This window comes from Schistocerca gregaria, chromosome 5 (genome assembly GCF_023897955.1).
Source record: "Schistocerca gregaria isolate iqSchGreg1 chromosome 5, iqSchGreg1.2, whole genome shotgun sequence".
NCBI lineage: Eukaryota > Metazoa > Arthropoda > Insecta > Orthoptera > Acrididae > Schistocerca > Schistocerca gregaria.
The window spans coordinates 148,788,756-148,802,320 of record NC_064924.1 but is presented as its reverse complement, the minus strand read 5'-3'; the positions used below and the strand labels follow the sequence as shown (position 1 = coordinate 148,802,320).

The following is a 13,565-nucleotide window of genomic DNA, read 5'->3' as shown; positions in this document are numbered from 1 at the left end:
TCCCGGCAGCAGCACAAATTTCAATTTGTTTCGTCTGTTTCTATCATTATCGTAGACAATAAAAAAGAGACTTAAATGTATCAGGGAAACATTTAATTTCACGCAATTATTTATGTTCTATTTTTCAGATGCAGTAATGAAGGGAGCAGGGACTGTGGACTACGAGCTAGTCCCACCCGACGGAGGGTGGGGCTGGATAATCGTGTTAGCGGCAGCCATCGGCAACGTAAGTTGAAAGACAATGTGCCGCATCTGTCTAAGATCTTTTAAGCTAACGAGGTTTACTTTAAGAGTGCATGACGGGGACTGCAAAAAGTTCTGTGTAAGAGATCTCTATGTCCACTAATACCAAAATAGCACCATGTTATGTACGTACAAACACACAAACACACACACACACACACACACACACACACACACACACATACACACACACACACACACACACACACACACATATATATATATATATATATATATATATATATATATATATATATATATATCCCACATATACCATACTGAAAGTTCTGTGTACATCGCTAGGTGATGTATCTTACTATGGGTGAATTCAGGAACGAGACATTAGCGTAGATGTGTTAACCATTATAATCAGGTAACTGTTTTTGGAGAACTTGTTTCGATGTTGCCTCTAGCATTCCGTTAGACAGTCCACTGATATAGGGACCCAGCCTTTAGCATTCCGTTAGGCAATCCACTGGGATATGGGCTAAAATCTGCTTCCTCATTCAGTGCTGTCGTGGTGTAGTGGAACATTCGTGAGTTCAATTATACCTAAATGTGTTTCCTTCAGCCATTTACGTTCGTTTTCCATTGTGTTTGTACGATTTCCGGTGCTACTTTTAAGTTTATCAGCACTCATATTGTATCTGCGAAAGACGTCAAATCGTTTTACAGAACACTAAGGAACAACCTATTATATATCACTGACAGAAAATGAATCCCCAAGCAACATACAGAAACGCTGAAAACCATATGGACCAAGATACACACATGTATTGAGAAGAGGCGAGGAGAATACATTTCCAAGAAACGAGTACATCTCCTCGCAAAAAAAAACTCACCAAGAACATATGGTCGGATGTCATTCAACTTCGTACACGTACATACCATCGGAAGGTATATAAATGATTAGAGTTGCAGTTGTCTGCGAGAGATAGAATTGTCATCAAAGTACGTTAGCAATGTTCATCGTTAGTGTAGTTACAGTCAATAATGATTTAAATATTAAAATACAATCATTATATGAGGTCATTCGTTTTGATGCAGCACTACCAGCAGGGTAAACATTATTAAAGTTAGTAGCAAAAGTGTTCGAAATTTTCCATTTGCAGCTTTATGTTTAGTTTCCTTTTTTCTGTCGTGAGAATTTAAATAGTCATTCGCTGCACTTAGTTTTATAATGACCTTTCTCTGACAGTAATAGCACACAGTATTCCCCTGTTCGCAGAACATTTGAATAAATTACTTTGTGGACATTGACTTTTTACCATTTTCGGCAGCGAATGCTCTTGCCGTTTCTTCAGTCTACGACAAGCGATGCTCTTGCTCTAATCACCATGCTGCTAACCTATCCACGTTGATCTGCTTTCGACATACTAGTCGCAAGTCGTAACAATCGAACTACATTCCGCCGGAATTCCAATGAAAAATTCTGCATTATATGTACCTCCAGTAGCTCATCATCGTCTTCAAAACACTGTGCTAAAGCTTCAGGATTGCTGGTATACTCGGCAAGAGTGTCATAGCGCAACATTTTATAAATAAACAACTATTCTTCCAATGTAATTGTGCTTACTGCATATCACCTTTCGTGAAATACCTCAAGCTGATTCCATATACCAGTTGCACTAACATGCGACGCAACAGCTGTCACCTGGTCAGATATCATATCGGAAGAAATAAAAAGCATTGATTATGCCTTAAGCTCATCCCATAAGCTGTGGATTTATGCAGTTAGCTGGCCTTAGTTTACTTTCGTCAATAATGTCCAGAAATTTCTTAGAACGGAAGATATTTGCATTTGATATATCATAGCTGAAAGTTACTTGAGCCTAATTTCCCGGATGCAGAAAAAACTTTGTTCGTGCCAGCCTCTCATATTCCACTCATTTTCACAAGTACGTATGTTTCTGAACTAGTGGTACACGGACAGGTAGCTAATGAGACCAGCGTGTACCGCCTTATGGAAGCAGCGCTTTGGAGGACGTGGGGTAATATGCGAAAGAGGATTAAGACAATCTAGTGGAACCTAATTTTTATTAATGTTAAAAAATATATCAGCTCAACCACTTGTTTATAGTGTAAAACACTAAATTTAATGCGTTTTGGAAGTCAAGCTTCCATCATCAGAATAATAAAAAGTAAAAGAACCTGTTAAAACTCGCTAAAATGGAACATGCACCAGGCACAATAAAACTGATAATAAAATTAAAACATCGTGGCTACTTCCTTGTTGCAGCCGTGCCTTCCAAGGTGGATCTCCACACAGCCGTCAAAATATAAAAAAAACTGTAAAATGGTGTCGCCTATGGTGTTCAACAAGGGAAGTAGCCACGATGTTTTAATTTTATTATCAGTTTTATTGTGCCTGGTGCATGTTCCATTTTAGCGAGTTTTAACAGGTTCTTTTACTTTTTATTATTCTGATGATGGAAGCTTGACTTCCGAAACGCGTCAATTTTAGTGTTTTACACTATAAACAAGTTGTTGAACGCCATAGGCGACACCATTTTAGAGTTTTTTATATTTTGACGACTATGTGGAGATGCCTCTTGAAAGACACGGTTGCAACAAGGGAAGTAGCCACGATGTTTTAATTTTATTATCAGTTTTATTGTGCCTGGTGCATGTTCCATTTTGGCGAGTTTTAACAGGTTCTTTTACTTTTTATTATTCTGATGATGGAAGCTTGACTACCGAAACGTGTTAATCTTAGTGTTGTACACTATAAACAGGTGGTTGAGCCGATATATTTTTTAGCATTGCCATTCATAACCACGTCCTCTCATCCAGTATGGATAAAATCTAATTTTTATTGTTTTGATATTTTGATCGTGAGGGCTTTGTGATGTGCATTTTATGTAGGATTAATTTAGACAGCCGGATGATGGAAACGTGACTCCGAAAACATGTTGCTGTAGATTATTTACATAATGTTAATGGCTGTATGCTGAAGTATTTATAACAAAAGGCTATACCAGCAGTGGTAACAGTGCTTTAAGGCAATGCAATTTAACGTCATAGGAGTGGAGAAAATGATTTTTCCTTTTTTAATTTCCTGTCACGACAAGGGTCTACCTTAGAACATATGAAATCTGATAACCATGCTGGCTGGCCCAGTAGCCACACTGCCCGCCATCAGACACTAATGACACAGCACCAGGGAAATCTGATAACCATGCTGGCTGGGCTAATATTCTCAGGTCATCACCTTGGATAGCTTTCTTGAATTACGGCATAATAGAGCCTGTGGTAATATCCCCTGGTCCCCCATCTCGGATCGCCGTCTTGTAGTTTGACGTCATACAGACTGTCCTTGAATTTCGCAGCAGCAGAATAATGAACCATCTCTGATTTTTTCGTTTCTTATCAAACTATATTTAGGACAACTCACCTACTTCGACAGTGACATCGTAGCAGTGGAGGGAATCGTGTAGCAGAATTCAGCTATTTTGAATTTCGCACTATTCTCTGAGTCGCTGATGATGTCACTGACGAAATCAGAAGCATGCAACAACAACGACAATCTGGCAACTATGCAGGCTGTTGCCAGAGCATCCTCAGCTATACAACTGTTCGAGACTATTTCTAAACATATTCAACATTTGTCAAGTATTTTTTAAATTAAAAAGCCGAGTGACTAGGGCCTTCCGTCGGGTAGACCGTTCCCCGCTTGCAAGTCTTTCGAGTTGATGCCACGTCGGCGACTTGCGCGTCAATGAGGATGAAATGATGATGATTAGGACAACACAACACAATGTCCCTGAGCGGATAAAACCTCCGACCCAGCCGGGAATTGAACCAGGGCCCGTAGGATTCACGTTCTGTCGCGCTGACCATTAGCTACGGGAGCGGATTTGTCAAGGTAACAAACTTCAATTAATATTGTAGACCACAGCTATAGGATGATGGATCCGCAGTCTTACTGTTCCCGGAAGTAGGTGTTCATCTGGAGTTGGTAGCATCTTCGTAATCCGTTTCTGTAACCACCCTATGACAGACGCCTACATTCCGTCCACTGTTACTGCCCCATGTTCACGTTTGGTGTTCGACTTCACTGCAGTGCCACACTGTCCCCGTGTTTCTTCTAGCAGTGCCACTTCGTTGTAATTGTGGGTTGTCTGGTGCAATGAATGATCTTAGGCCCCGTTAAGTTTGTTTCTTGCTGTGTGTTCTTCATGTTTTTCATTCTCCTTTCCAGTATTTTCTGTAGCCTGCCAGCCAAACACCTCACACTTTCGCTTTGAAAGTTGGTCTGCAAAATTGTTCACATATATCCACCTCTTCCCCCCTTGAACCATGGATTTTGCCGTTGGTGGGAGGGCTTCCGTGCCTCAGCGATATAGATAGCGGTATCGTAGGTGCAACCACAATGGAGGGATATCTGTTGAGAGGCCAAACAAACGTATGGTTCCTGAAGAGGAGCAGCATCCTTTCAGTAGTTGCAGGGGCAAAAGCCAGGATGATTGACTGATCTCGCCTTGTACAATAAACTAAAACGGCCTTGCTGTGCTGGGACTGCGAATGGCTGAGAGCAAAGGGGTGGCTGCAACCATAATATTTCCCGACAGCATGCAACTTCACTGAATGGTTAAAAGATGATGGCGTTCTCTTGGGCACATTGTTCCAGAGGTAAAATAATCCCCCACTTGGATCTCTGGGCGGGGACCACTCAGGAGGGCGACGTTATCAGGAGAAAGAAAACTAGCCTTCTACCGATCACATCGTGGAATTTCAGATCCCTTAATTGGGCAGGTAGGTTAGAAAATTTAAAAAGGGAAATGGATAGGTTAAAGTTAGATATAGTGGGAATGAGTTAGGTGGCAGGAGGAACAAGACTTCCGGTCAGATGAATACAGAGTTATACATACGAAATCAAATAGGGGTAATTGAGGAGTAGGTTTAATAATGAACAAAAAATAGGAACCCAGGTAACTTACTAAGAAAAACACAGTGAACGCAGCAGTGTAGGCAAGACAGACACGAAGCCCACAACTACCACAGTGGTAAAAGTTCATACGCCGAATAGCTCGACAGATGATGAAGATGTTAAAGAAATGTATGATGCGATGAAAGAAATTATTCAGATAATGAAGGCAGACAAAAATTTAAAAGTTGTGGGGACAGTAATTCGATAGTAGGAAAAGGAAGAGAAGGAAAAGTAGTAGGTGAATATGGAATTGAGGTAAGGAATGAAAAAAGAAGCCGCCTGGTAGAATTTGCCGAAAGCATATCTTAATCATAGCTGACGCTTGGTTTCGGAATCATGAAAGAAGGTTGTATACGTGGAAAAGGCTTGGATACACTGGAAGGTTTCAGATAGATTATATAATGGTAAGAGAGAGATTTAGGAACCAGTTTTTAAATTGTAAGACATTTCCACAGGCAGATGTGGACTGTCACCACAATTTATTGGTAATGAACTGTAGATTAAAAGTGAATAAACTGCAAAAAGGTGGGAATTTAAGGATATTGGACTTGAATAAACTGAAAGAACCAGAGATTGTAGAGAGTTCAGAGGGAGCAGTAGGGAACGATTGACAAGAACGGGGGAAGAATGGGTAGCTTTGAGAGATAAAATAGTGAAGGCAGCAGAGGATCAATATGTAAAAATACGAAGGCTAGGAGAAATCCTTGGGTAACAGAAGAGATACTCAATTTAAAAGATGGAAGGAGAAAATATAAAAATGCAGCAAAAGAAGCAGGCGAAAAGGAATAGAAACGTTTTAAAAATGAGATCGACAGGAAGTGCAAAAAGGCTAAGCAGGGATGGCTTGAGGACAAATGTCAGGATGTAGAATCATATATCACTAGGGGTGAGATAGATATATCCCACAGAAAAGTTAGAGAGACCTTTGGACACAAGAGAACCACCTGCACGAATATCAAGATCTCACAAGGAAAACCAATTCTAAGCAAAGAAGGGAAAGCAGAAAGGTGGAAGGAGTACGTAGAGCGCGATACAATGGCGATGTACTCGAGGGTAATATTACGGAAATGAATGAGGACGTAGATGAAGATGAAATGCGAGATATGATACTGCGTGAAGGATTTGATAGAGCTCTGAAAGACCTAAGTCGAAACAAGGCCCCAGGAGCAGACGACGTTCCATTAGAACTACTGTTAGCCTGCGGAGAGCTAGTCCTGTCAAAACTCTACCATCTGGTGAGCAAGATGTGTGGGACCGAAATACTCTCAGACTTCAAGAAGAATGTAGTAATTCCAATACCAAATTAAGCTGGTGTTGAAAGGTGTCAGAAATATCGAATTATCATTTTAATAAGTCACGGCAGCAGAATACTAACATGAATTCTTTACAGACGAATGGAAATATGGGTAGAAACCGACCTTGGACAATACCAGTTTACAATTCGTAGAAATATTGTAACACGCGAGGCAATACTGACCTTGTGACTCAACTTAAAAGAAAGATTAAGGAAAGGCAAACCTACGTTTTCATCATTTGTAGACTTAGAGAAAGCTTTTGACAATGTTAGCTGGAATACTCTCTTTCAAATTCTGAAGGTGGCAGGTATCCAATACAGGGAGCGAAAGGTATTTGGCAATTTGTACAGATACCAGACGACAGTTATAAGAGCCGCGAGGTATGAAAGGAAAAAGTGATTGGGAAGAGGGCGAGACAGGGTTGTAGCCTATCCCCAGCCTTATTCAATCTGTATGTTGAGGAAGCAGTAAAGGAAACAAAAGAAAAATTTGGAGTACGAATTCTAATCCAGGAAGAAGAAATAAAAACTTTGAGATTTTTTGATGGCATTGTAATTCTGGTAGAGACTGTAAAGTACTTGGAAGAACAGTTTAATGGGATGGACAGTGCCTTGAAAGGAGGATATAAGATGAACATCAACAAAAGCAAAACGAGGATAATGGAGTGTAGTCGAATTAAATCAGGTGAATCTCAGGGACTTCGGTTAGAAAATGAGACACTTAAAGTGTTAGATGAGTTTTGTTTTTTGAGAAGCTAAATAACTGATGGTAGTTGAAGTAGAGAGGATATGAAATGTAGACTGACAAAGTCGACGAAAGCGTTTCTGAAGAAGGGAAATCTGTTAACACTGAGTATAGACTTAAGTGTCAGGAAGTTTCTGAAAGTATTTATATGGAGTGTAGCCATGAATGGAAGTGAAACAATGACGATAAATACGAGGATTTGAACTTTAATAGCGGCAACTACTTGTTTACAGCTCTTACAAAACAGATAAGTGTTTCAGTTTTACTGACCTTCAAAGTAGTCACCAGCATCGAGTATAACCCGTTGACTGCGATGTAGAAGTCGTAGAATGCTCTTGTGTTGACAGTTGGAATGGCGCGGTCTATTGCTCAGTGAATTAGTAGCAGTTCTGAAGCAAATGCCGTTAAGTGGTTCCTTCAGTTTAGAAATCGAGTTGAACTCACGGGGGCTTAAGTCAGGGGAGTGTGGTAGGTGGTATAGCAATTAGCAGCCCAATCAGTCAAACAAATCAGTAAGAACTTGCGCTGTACGTGCTTGAGCATTGGCCTGCAGAATGATGGCCAGGTAGTGCAGGAAGTTTTATCACTTCTGTCTCTATGACGGTCATGTTTTGGACCACAACCTACGAACAGCTTAGAGACAGAAGTGATTATACTTTCTGCAGGACCTCACCATCATTTTGGAGGACAATCCTCAATCACGTACAATGCAAGCTGATAATGATTTGTTTGGGTGATGGGGCTGCTGAGTGTTATACCACCTACTGCACTCCAATGACTTAAGCCCTCGTAAGTTCAACTCGATTTCTAAACTGATTGAAACACTTCACTGAATTCGCTTCAGAACTGCTCTAAATTCATCGGGCACTAGACAGCGCCGATCGAACTGTCAGCACAATTGACACTGCTAAGAGTATCCTACGACTTCCACATTGATGGTAACATGTTATACACAATGCTCATGACTACTTTGGAGGTAAGTAAAACTTTGAAACAAGTATCTGTTTTGTACGAGCTGTAAATAAATACTTGCCACTACTATTGTTCCAACCCTCGTAGTTTAGAGAAGAAGAGAGTGGAAGCTTTCTATATGTGATGCTACAGTATCATGCTGAATATTAGATGGGTAGATCACGTAACTAATGAAGTGGTACTGAATATACACTCCTGGAAATTGAAATAAGAACACCGTTAATTCATTGTCCCAGGAAGGGGAAACTTTATTGACACATTCCTGGGGTCAGATACATCACATGATCACACTGACAGAACCACAGGCACATAGACACAGGCAACTGAGCATGCACAATGTCGGCACTAGTACAGTGTATATCCACCTTTCGCAGCAATGCAGGCTGCTGTTCTCCCATGGAGACGATCGTAGAGATGTTGGATGTAGTCCTGTGGAACGGCTTGCCATGCCATTTCCACCTGGCGCCTCAGTTGGACCAGCGTTCGTGCTGGACGTGCAGACCGCGTGAGACGACACTTCATCCAGTCCCAAACATGCTCAATGGGGGACAGATCCGGAGATCTTGCTGGCCAGGGTAGTTGACTTACACCTTCTAGAGCACGTTGGGTGGCACGGGATACATGCGGACGTGCATTGTCCTGTTGGAACAGCAAGTTCCCTTGCCGGTCTAGGAATGGTAGAACGATGGGTTCGATGACGGTTTGGATGTACCGTGCACTATTCAGTGTCCCCTCGACGATCACCAGAGGTGTACGGCCAGTGTAGGAGATCGCTCCCCACACCATGATGTCGGGTGTTGGCCCTGTGTGCCTCGGTCGTATGCAGTCCTGATTGTGGCGGTAACCTGCACGGCGCCAAACACGTATACGCCCATCATTGGCACCAAGGCAGAAGCGAATCTCATCGCTGAAGACGACACGTCTCCATTCGTCCCTCCATTAACGCCTGTCGCGACACCACTGGAGGCGGGCTGCACGATGTTGGGGCGTGAGCGGAAGACGGCCTAACGGTGTGCGGGACCGTAGCCCAGCTTCATGGAGACGGTTGCGAATGGTCCTCGCCGATAAAACCAGGAGCAACAGTGTCCCTAATTTGCTGGGAAGTGGCGGTGCGGTCCCCTACGGCATTGCGTAGGATCCTACGGTCTTGGCGTGCATCCGTGCGTCGCTGTGGTCCGGTCCCAGGTCGACGGGCACGTGCACCTTCCGCCGACCACTGGCGACAACATCGATGTACTGTGGAGACCTCACGCCCCACGTGTTGAGCAATTCGGCGGTACGTCCACCCGGCCTCCCGCATGCCCACTATACGTCCTTGCTCAAAGTCCGTCAACTGCACATACGCTTCACGTCCACGCTGTCGCGACATGCTACCAGTGTTAAAGATTGCGATGGAGCTCCGTATGCCACGGCAAACAGGCTGACACCTACGGCGGCGGTGCACAAATGCTGCGCAGCTAGCGCCATTCGACGGCCAACACCGCGGTTCCTGGTGTGTCCGCTGTTCCGTGCGTGTGATCATTGCTTGTACAGCCCTCTCGCAGTGTCTGGAGCAAGTATGGTGGGTCTGACACACCCGTGTCAATGTGTTCTTTTTTCCATTTCCAGGAGTGTAATTGGGAAGAAAAGGAATTTGTGGCACAATTTGACTAGAAGAAGTGACCGGTAGGTAGGTCACGTTCTGAGGCATCAAGGGATCACCTATTTAGTATTGGAGGGAGGTGTGGAGGGTAAAAATCGTAGAGGGAGAGCAAGAAATGAATACACTAAACAGACTGAGAAGTGTGTAGGTTGCAGTAGTTACTCGGAGATGAAGAAGTTTGCACGGGATAGAGTCGCATGGAAAGCTGCTTCAAACCAGTCTCAGGACTGAAAACCACAACAACATCAACATTCATTAGCTCCCATCTCTTTGATTCAGTGCTCATTTTTTCTCACTGCTATACTTAAATTTGGATCTAAAATACTTCAGAATCATGTGGTCATATATTCCCTGTTCTCAGAAGTCTCAAACATTTACGAGAACTGAAAGAATGCAAAGCTAATCCTGGTAAGCTTCTTGACTTCCAGAGAGTTTTCGGTGCAAATACACAGAGCACATAGGTAAAAAAAATATCTCGTTTGATTACTCGATCTTTGATCAGTTTTTGGACTCAGTCATAGTCTTCATAGGATAAAAAAAATCTATATGTCGTTTGACTATGCGGTCGTTGATTAGTTATTGGACTCAGCCATAATCTTCAAGTATCTAGTAACAGTTTAAGGTGGAACGTTCACTTAAATGTTTTTATTGGAAGAATCATAATATAGAATAATTCAAACACGAAACAGATCGCTTTCATAACCACCGTTCAGTCAATTCTGAAATGTTCTTCGACTTTCTGTAACATTTTCCAAATTGTATGCACGGAAGAGACAGAATATATTCGAAATGGAGCTGTGAGTTTCTCTCATACTAGTTAGCATACTAAGTGGGAAGTGCTACAAGAATGGTCTTATGGATCGCAGAGATGTTTACAAAATTCCCACAAACAGTGTTCGAAAACAAGAAATACGTTACTTCTTTTTGATCATTAGCGTTTAAATCAATACCATCCGGATTTATACGTAACGTTATTCTTTTTTGCCAAGCATCATCCACGAATACAACAGGAAAGAGGAGGGGGCTGGGAGGGTCACTCTGAGGGGCTACACAGTGCATGCCATTCGCCTCTGACCGTACAGTAGCTGGCTGAAGGCGGATGTGGAGTCCACCGCCTAATCTTCCATAACCGAGAAGCAAATTGCCCGCAACGCGTTTAGCATTTCTTTTGTGTATTAATACACTTGATTATTCAAGGCAGTAATTTTGAGAACCGTGTAGTTACCACTGTTTGTAACCGTATATCTGTATACTTTCAACTAAACAATTATGAAACAGAATAGGTAGTGAGGTATAAAATTTGAAGGAACGGGATATAAATAAAATTATTAGAAAGTGGTAATTAATTTTTTATTTTACTTATATTGCTGCAAAGTAAGTCGTAAGTTATGTTTGAATTTCTATAATGCCAGAGCACTGCTACAATCAAAAAATGAGTACTAGGCAAGCGACAGTAAACTCCGCGGCAAGTGGTCATTGTGTCCCGGTCAGGTTGTTACACGCACAATTTTCATTTTTCTAGTCCTTGCCTGGCTACTCTTATCTCTCTAACCATCGTCATGACGTCATCGTCGTTCTCAGTTGTTTTCTGTGTCACACGCCAGATGACGGGCCAGTCGCACGTATCCACATTCAGCCTGCTGTTTGGAGACAAGCTGCTGTCGCTGGGCCTCAATACGACCAGTGCCGCCGTCATCTTGAACTCTATGATGGCTGTCATGGAGTTCTCTGGTGAGTGTCTTACAAGATTCAAGCACTGCTGCTAGTCTTACCGATTGAAATTATTTTGGAAAGCTCTTTCACTTTGGAAACTGAGTCTGCAGTGTATACATACTACAAGCGATATTTGGTTACAAAATACAAGAAGCTACAATGAGATATATATTTTAACAAATCTATGCTGTTCAGAATTCAGCTTCAATTAAAGTGATTTTCTTCATACAAAGCCTTAAGAACGAATTTCAACCCTTGCTGGCGAATTTTTGGATTCCATACAACCAATGGGCTATCACTGGGATGTTGGTGAAGAATGTGTGCAGACTGTCCAACATCGTAAAATTTGTAATGATTGAATCAAACGAAAAATTTTCGCAGAAGATGTTTCCTAATAGGATATTCTAGAACTAAAGGCGTGCAGTGCAGTGGAAGACTGTCACCTGCGACCCAGTAACAAGGAGCAGTCAGCAAGTGTGTAAGTTTATTTGTGGTGGCAGGAATGACACAGACCGTTGGCTCGATGCGCAAGATATTTCGCTTTGTCATGATGGGAAAAATTGGATCACAATTGTATGGGGCGATCGAGTGAACAGAGAGATAGGCGGATACCTGCCGAAGGCACTGAATGCATATAAATAACTGTTTCATCAGATTTGTGGACAGGGGATGATAACATGCAGGAGTATCTTTTTTGTCTGGAAGCAAGGACTTTTCTATGGAATGGCGTCACATGTTTCCTACAAGGTCAAAGAAGTTTGAAAGTTAAGTACCACGAAAGAAAATGGGGGTGACTACTTCCTGAGGGTACGGGAGCGTTTTCTGTGTAGAGTACAAGTTGAAAAACCGAAACGTACAGGCCACAAAGATATTTCACAAATAGTCAAACTACAGATCGTCCACTAAGTTTGTATACCATTCTGTAGGACAGAGGGTGTATTTGATAGTTAATCTGCAATTAATATAAATGAAAATAATGATTGAGGTACGAAAAATAAAGTCAGCCCTAAATAATTGTGTACATACTCTATGGTCGATCTGTCTCAGCAGCTGATGACTGTAAGTAAAATGTATTTGTGATCGCAAGCAATATGGGTTATAAACGGTCTTTTTCGACTGTAATAGAAGTCTGATTTAGATCACAGTTATTTCATTTTATTTGTTCTGCGGTCTCTACAAAAATATGTTTTTCTGTGATTTTACATCACTACTGCTAAATATGAGAACTGTTTACGATCTTGAGAAACAGGTTTGTAAGGAAAACAGGTTGTTACAATGAACCCTGAAGATGCTTTGAAATAAAACGAGATGATAAGTCTTTTATTACAATCGAAAAATCAGTTTATAACGTATATTACTTGTAAAACTGCGTTTGTACAAAAAAGGAGGCCTAAAAACGAACAAGACAACGTCTTTATGCCTATTTTTTTATTCTGCTTGTTTGCTTTGTAGCGTACTCTGTGCTCTGTAAATTGTGTGAGCTATGTTTAACATGTGTGAGTTTCTGCATAAGAAGATTACAAGGAAACAGAAAGTCAAAAGTTTTTCCAACTCTGCTACTAACCATTGCATCATTAATTACAAAACTGAGAATGTTTATACGTTACAGTAAAGGTAACGGGATAACACTGCAAATCAACGATTCCTTCATAAATACTATAATACATGAAAAGATGCATTTGAGAATGGGCAACATCCCGAAACACGAAGTAGAACAATTAAGTAAAACAAAATCAGTAACAGCAGGATTAAAAGTTATTTTACAACAAAAAAACATTGTTTTTAAAGACACTTACTTTCACCAACGATTTGTAATTGATGAATTAAAAAATAGAATAGTTTTAGACTAGTATAGCTCTTGACTAAAAGTGACTGAGGACTTGAAGGTCATAAGCCGATCAGGCAGAACAATAATTAAAGAAAACAAATGGAGAGAGCAGTTATTATGCGGCAATCGCGCACAAGTATCCCGATTTTCTCGATGACCAGTAAGCAAAAGGAATAATTTCAGAGAAGTAACGAAACC

At 41.4% G+C, this 13,565-nt stretch overlaps 1 protein-coding gene across 1 annotated transcript in view; it reads left to right on the top strand.

Annotated features, from left to right (window-relative positions):
• LOC126272851 (monocarboxylate transporter 2-like) overlaps positions 1–13,565 on the top strand; it is a 76,432-nt gene that overhangs the window by 19,364 nt on the left and 43,503 nt on the right. The window contains exons 2-3 of the mRNA XM_049976063.1: positions 129–226; positions 11,431–11,557. Of these exons, the coding sequence (XP_049832020.1) occupies positions 137–226; positions 11,431–11,557 (217 nt within the window). The 5' untranslated portion in view covers positions 129–136. The remainder of the gene's footprint in view (positions 1–128; positions 227–11,430; positions 11,558–13,565) is intronic.